Source organism: Elephantulus edwardii, unplaced genomic scaffold, assembly GCF_000299155.1.
Source record: "Elephantulus edwardii isolate Elephantulus edwardi_28Jun2011 unplaced genomic scaffold, EleEdw1.0 scaffold00208, whole genome shotgun sequence".
Lineage (NCBI taxonomy): Eukaryota > Metazoa > Chordata > Mammalia > Macroscelidea > Macroscelididae > Elephantulus > Elephantulus edwardii.
Genome location: NW_006399958.1, coordinates 1,282,310 through 1,289,401, shown reverse-complemented (window position 1 = coordinate 1,289,401; position 7,092 = coordinate 1,282,310). Strand labels below are relative to the sequence as shown.

At 44.5% G+C, this 7,092-nt stretch overlaps 1 protein-coding gene across 1 annotated transcript in view; it reads right to left on the bottom strand.

Annotated features, from left to right (window-relative positions):
* LOC102861121 (chromosome unknown open reading frame, human C19orf81) overlaps positions 1 to 6,300 on the bottom strand; it is an 18,817-nt gene extending 12,517 nt beyond the window's left edge. The window contains exon 1 of the mRNA XM_006897345.1: positions 6,087 to 6,300. Coding sequence (XP_006897407.1) covers positions 6,087 to 6,300 — 214 coding nt within the window. The remainder of the gene's footprint in view (positions 1 to 6,086) is intronic.
* Positions 6,301 to 7,092: the final 792 nt, after the last annotated feature.

Here is a 7,092-nt window from a genome sequence, read left to right as displayed (position 1 = left end):
AATCTAAATTTTCTATAAACTTTTGTTAAAATGACAATTAAAATTAAAAAAAAATATTTTAAAAAATCATCCCTGGTGGTGTACAGAGTTGAAGACCAATTAAAATAATCATGGAAACCCTATTTAGTGTGCCAGGGCTGGACACTGAGTGGGTCAATGACTGAGTGCTGGCCAAGCAGATATGAGGAGAGGTTAGATGGAGATTCTGGTTTGTGTGATGATGGGTGGACACCTGTGGGTGTGATGCTTGGCACGATGGCAGCCGTCTTGTGACTATGAGGTAATCAAAGTAAGCTGGTGCACAAAGATGGCATTTTCTGGATCAAATGCCAGGAATTTAAAAGAGAAAATTTGGCTCCCCAATGACATCACTGAACTCTTGATTTAACAGAAGCTAGGCCCTGTCCCATTTCTCAGTTTCTGTTAGAATGATTGTGGTGGTGATGGTGGTGTGTATCACGTTGAGTCAGAACCGACCCATAGCTGACCCTCTGGCAGGTATTCAGAGGCAGTTAATCCCATGGGAGAAGAATGTCCATCTTTCTCCCTCAGAGCACCCGGTGGCCTTGAACCATATGCCTTTGGGATGACAGCTCGGCTTCTTGCCACTAGGCCACCAGAGCTCCTTGTTAGATTGCTAGAACTCTCCTATTCTTTACATCAATATTGTTGTGTTGTTATGTGCCGTTTACGACTGACTCATAGTGACCCTATGTACAACAGCTCTAAACCCCGCCCTATCCTGTGCCAATCTCACTATCTCCAACACACCTACCCCTATTACCCCAGACACTGAATCAATCCATCTCTTCGAGGGTCTTCCTCTCTTGTGCTGTCCCTCTACCCTCCCAAGCATGACGTCTCTCTCCAAGGACTGGTCCCTCCTTACAACATGTCCAAAGTATGTCAGACGAAGCTTCAGAATCCTTGACTCCAAGGAGCAGCCTGGCTTCACCCTCTCCAGGACAAACCTGTTCATTTTCTTAGCAGTCCGTGGTATATTCAATACGTTTCTCCAACACCACAGCTCAAAAGCATCAATTCTCCTATCATATTAAGTTGCATGTTTATTTAAAGCAGTTGAGATCTGGAAGTCAGATGTTTTGAATCAATAGGCCTTTAGTGGCTGGGATCTTTTATTTAAAGCAGCTGCAACCCAGAAGTCAGGCTTTTTTAACCAGCAGCACCTTAGTGTCTGGGACCTCTTATTTAAAGCTGCTTCAATCCAAAAGTTAAGCCTTTTTTAACAGGCCTTACATGAAACAAGAACATCAAATATTCAGCAGAGACTGGTGTGACCTTTATGTCCGCGTCTGGGATATTACCCCAACATGCCAGGAGTGAGTCTCAGCTGGAATGCTGTAACATTCTCCCATCTTGTCACATCTCTACAGGCTGGTAACGTGATATTTGTATGCCTGATTAGCTATTAGAGGCACAACACTAATCTGTCAGCTTATTGTATTGGGAGAATTAATTGTTTTCACTGGTGCAGCTCTTGACTGTAAGTTCGCTATATTGAGATAACTTGTGGGTTGCTGTGATGCTGAAAGCTATGCCACCGGTGTGTCGGATGCCACAAAGGTCACCCATGGTGGACAGCTGTTAGTAGAGCTTCCCAATTAAGAGTAAACTAGGAGGCAGGATTGGCCAGACACTCCTTAAAGAGCAGGTCTCTGAAAACCCTATGAGCAAGAGGAAAACATGGAGAGATACAGTATTAGAGATAGAGCCCAGACTGGAAGTCAATCAGAGGGAGGAAAAATAGTGCCAAACGTCACAGTGGTGGTCTTACCTAGGTGGCAATCACTCAAGGGAAGTTTCCGGGGTCCATTTGTTGTGTGTTACTGTTCTGACTGGGGCCAGAGGTGCAGACCTGCTTGAGGGTGTGACCTTAAAATCCAGTTTTTGCCATCAACAACAACAACAAAAATAAAAAAGGCAGAGAAAACAGTGGTTTTTTTATTCAATGGAATTATATGCCTCACTGACGAATAACAAAGTATTTGTAAAATATGATACAAGATGAGAGAGTCTAGAGAGAACTACTGAGTGAAATAACTCAGTCACAAAAGGACAAAACACTAGATAAGATTTCTACTGTGAAAATAAGAAGGTAATTGAGCAAAATATGTATAAACATTGGAAGGAGGAAGGAGAAGGGGAGAAGAGGGCCAGAAAAAGAGGAGGGGGAAAATCACCAGGAATAGCTTTTGTTAGTGGGCAGATGGAGGGGTAAAGAAAGATACAATGGAGACTTTCAGAGATAAAAGTACTAAAAGGCATAAATCAATAGTAACTAATGATATAAAACAATGTAAATGAATGATTGTGTAAATCATACCAGAAAGAAATGCAATGTCTATGAATGAGTGTATGCAAATCAATAAAATATTTAAGAAATAATAAAATTGGCACATTGAACACTAAAAAAAATCCTGTTTTTAATTGTTTTTGTTCAAACATTCTGCAAGGTCGTATAGCCTTAGTCTGTCCTCTTTCTCTACAGAGGTAACTCGTGGTGGCTGTGAAGCTGAACACTGTGACACTGATGTGTCAAACGCGAGAATGGTTACCCGTGGTGGACAGTGTTTGGTGGAGCTCCCCGATTAAAACAAGCTTGGAAGCAGGAGTGGCATCCACTTCCAAAAGAGCTTGCCTCCAGAAACCCTATGAACCTGGAGAAAGGATTAAAGTTATAAAAGTGTCCAGGTCTTTCATTCATAGGGTTGCTACAAGTCGCCTATGACTTGACGGCACTTAACAACAACAATTGGAACATGTGATGTATGAAGCAGGAATGTTGAAAAACTAGAAATTATGAAAAGTGAAATGGAACACACATACATTGACATTCTAATGATTTGTGAGATGAAATGGACTCGCTTTGGCCACTTTGAATCAGACAATCACGTGGTGTACTTTGCTGGGAGTGAAAAACAGAAGAAGAATGGTGTTGCATTCATAGTTAAAAAGACAATTTCAAGTTCTATCCTGAGCTACAACATTGTGAGGGATAGGACATTACTCATATGCACACAAGGAAAATAAGCTAATATGACTGTTGTTAAAACATACATTCTTAAAAAACAAACAAAAAAAACAACATACATTCTTACAGCTAAAGTCAAAGAGAAAGAAATTGACATTTTTTTAACCAAATCTTGCAGTTCAAAATTAATCAAACATGCAATCAAAATATGTTAATGATAACTGGTAACTGGAATGCAAATTTGGAAACAATGGAGAAGGAATAGTCATTGGAGGAAGGTATGGGTTTGATGACAGAAAAGAGGCTAGAAAAAAAAAGACTGAATTTTATATGTTCAATTACTTACTCATCACAAATGTTGTTGTTGTTATGTGCCATTGAGTTGCCTGCAACTTATAGCAACCCATGTACAACAGCCCTAAGCCCTGCTCTGTTCTGTGCCAATCTCACTGTCTCAAACACACCTTCTCCCATTATCCTAGTCACTAAATCAATTCACCTCATTGACAGTCTTCCTCTCCTGTGCATGATGTCCTTCTCCAAGGACTGGTCCCTCCTTCCAACATGACCAAAGTATGTCAGACGAAGCCTCAGAATCCTTGCCTCCAAGGAGAAGCCTGGTTTAACCTTCTTCAGGATGAACCTGTTCCTTTTCTTAGCAGTCCATGGTACCGTCAATACTCTTCTCCAGCACCACAGCTCAAAGGCATCAATTCTCCTTCTATCCTCCCCAGTCATTGTCCAGCTCTCTGATGCATAGCAAGTGATTGCAAAGACTATGGCCTGTATCAGGCACACCTTAGTCTCCAGAGTGACATCATTGCTCTTCAGTACTTTAGAGAGGTCTCCAACAGCAGACTTTCCCATCGAAATATATCTTTTCATTTTCTGGCTGCTGATGCCAAGAGTGTTGGCCATGGGCCCATGTAAATTCATCACAAACACCTTCCTTAAAAATCACAAACTGTGACTTTACACATGGACTTCACCTGAGGCACTGCAAACAAGTCAGTTTGGCTACATCTATGGCAGGAATCATCGAAGAAGCTCAATATCAGCAGTCAAAACCAGGCCAAAGGCGGACTAACAGGCCATCAGTTTCTCACATCCAAGTTCAAATTGAGGGCAAAGGAAATTAAAACAAGTTCCTGGGAATCCAGACATGATCTTGAGTCTATCCCACCTGAATTTACATACAAAAGTAGTCTACACTGTGTTTCCTTTAGATACATTGTGTTTCAAGCATTCCTCCATTCACATTGTGGGTCACATTATCATTCCCATTCATTATGTTTTACAAACACCGTGACCTTTTTGATCAAAACCACAGTGTGAATGGAGGAACGCATGAAGCACAATGTATGTTAACGCAACACAGTGTCTAGGACTTTGGCATATAAACAGATATAAAAGACAATAATTTTGAAGAATCTTAAAAAAAATAGCTTGAGAGTACATTTGAAGCACTGAACATCAGTGACTGAAGACCTGGGAAGTTGTGGGATGACACCAGGGATATCATCCATGAAGTTAGCAAAAGGTCATTACATAGACAGAGGAGAAAGGGAAAATCTGGAGTAGATGTCAGAAGAGACTCTGCAAACCCATGTTAATTGCGGCTTTGTTCACAACAGCAAAGAGTTGTGAGGATGGTACAGAACAGGACAGGGTTCAGAGTTGTTCATAGGGTCACTATGAGTCATACTTGACTCAAGGGCACTTAACAAAAACAACAAGTCTGATTTTTTTTTTTTTTACACTTCTACGGCTGTTAGGTTGCTGTTGAGTCCCTTTCAACTCCTACTGATTCCTGTCACAGCAGAACTGCCCCATCTCCCAGGCTGTTATCCTAACAGAAGCAGTTCACCAGGTTATTTTACCAGAAGAGCAGCTGGGTGAGTTTGAACTGCTAACCTTTCAGTGCAGCTAAGCACTTAACCATTGTGCTACCAGGACTCATTCATTAAGGTGCTCTTGAGCCCATTCCAGCTCACGACAATGCAACGCTCAGCAGAATGAAACCCTGCTGGGCTCTGCTCCATCCTCACAATTGTTGCTGGTTGAGTGTGTTATTCCTATCATCCATCTCATTAAGGGCCTTTCTCTTTTTCACTTTACCAATCATGATATCCATCTTCAGGGACTGGCTCCCCTGAGCCCATGCCCAAAGTGAGACAAAACCTCCCCATCCGTGCTTCTAAGGAGCTTCCAAGATGAATTTACTGTTTCTTTGGGCAGTCCATGATATACTCTACTAAGTGCAGCCAAATGGATCCTCCCTGAGACATTTTTCAATAAATGTTGAATGAGTGGATAGATAGGTAGATGGATGGATGGATGGATGGATGGATGGATGGATGGAGAGCACTAGAGCAGACAGTGCCAGCAGGGAGCCCTGAAATTTGATCCTGACGTTGTCAGCATGGATCAGCTCATGCAAAACCTCCAATGCCAGGCTGAAAGATGGGTGATGAGCAGAGGGAGAGATGAAACGAACTCTTAAGTGTCAAAAAGACCCCTCTGGAACCATAGAGAGAGAGAGCTGGAGGTGACCGAGGCTGAGCAGAGAGAGGAAAGACAGAGCGGTGAGTCGGGGTAAGAGGATGGAGTCAGAGATTAATGGAGTGTGATAGAGAAATAGCACTTCAGGTGAATAGGGTGTGGTTGGGCTATCCAATGCTGGGCACCAAGGGAGAGAAATGGCTTTGGGAAAAGATACTGACTGAGCTCAGTAGAGGAGACCAGGAAAATCAAAGAAATCAGTGTGGTATACTAAAGCTTTGGATACTTAACAGCGAGAGTCAGCCATGGGACGGTGGTCCCAACGCCACCGCAATGAGTTGAGTTGAGTTGCATCAGAAGACTTTGACGGGTCCCAGAGGCTCATGGGAAATGTAGTTCTAGGCCCTCCTGGTAGGCGAGCATGCCGCAGAGACTCATGGGAAATGTCGTTTAAGGTCCTAGGGGTCAGTGTAGCGAACTTGATTGATTGGGGAAGTTGAGATAATCAATTTAGATGACCAGTGGCCCCTTTAGGCGTACAATGAGACCCTTGAGGGACGTATTCTGTCACACACACACACACACTCCCTACCTGCCTCCCTGTGCATGCTGGGATTGCCCATGGAGGAGCACATGGACTCCACCTCTGGCTCCATCCTGGAGAGACGGGCGGAGGATGTCTCAGGCAGGAAGGGATCGGGGCTCCGACTGGGCCACCCATCATCATCCCAGTTCCTTCTCCCCGATGAGGCCTCCTTCTCCCAACTCCTGCTTGCTGAAGTCTCCTGGAAGCCCTTGGATGACATGATGGCTGACCGGGGAGGCTGAGACCACATACGGACCTTGGTGCCCCTCACCTCACTGAGTCCCTGTGTGTCCCAGTCTCTTCTTTCAAAGTGTTCCCTCTCTTCCCCTAACACGCCCTGTCTAGGGGTGCCTCTTTCACGCCTCTCTAGTTCACTGTCTTTCGGCCTCTCTGCCTGCCTTTCTCTCTGGGTCTCATTCTTTCCCTCGATGCCCCTTCCTCTTTCAGTCCTTTCCACTCTCCTCTCTGTCTTCTCTACCTTCTTCCTCCCCACCCTGACCCTCTTGCCTTGAAGCATCATTGTGATTCTCTTCGTCAGTTTCGTCCCCTGAATCTCCTCCCTTCTGTCCCTTTCTTCATATTTCGGAGTCTCTCTCTAGTCCTACCACCCTCTCTCCGTCTGTGGGTCTCCCTGCATCTCTCTCCATTCCTCCCCAGGTTTCTTTTCTCCTCTCCATCTCCCTCTCACTACAGCCTCTTCCACTCCCTTTGGCCTCCACCTGCCATCTCTTATCTCTTCCCACTTGCCCTTTCGGTTCCTCCCTGTCTCACTGCAGGGACCAGTTAGAAACGGATGATTTCAAACATCAAACTGGGTTCTAAGGGGGGGGGGGTGACAGGAGGTCTGGTTGCCATGGTACTTTCACAAAGAGTGGGAGGGGCTCAGGGCTTGGGCTCCTGGGTCGGAGGGAGGAGGAGGTTGTAGGGTCCAGACTCCTGGGTCTGAGGGAGCAGGAGCTGGGAGCTGGGACTTCCAGACAAGGGGAGGAAAGATGAGGTTAATAATTCTTGA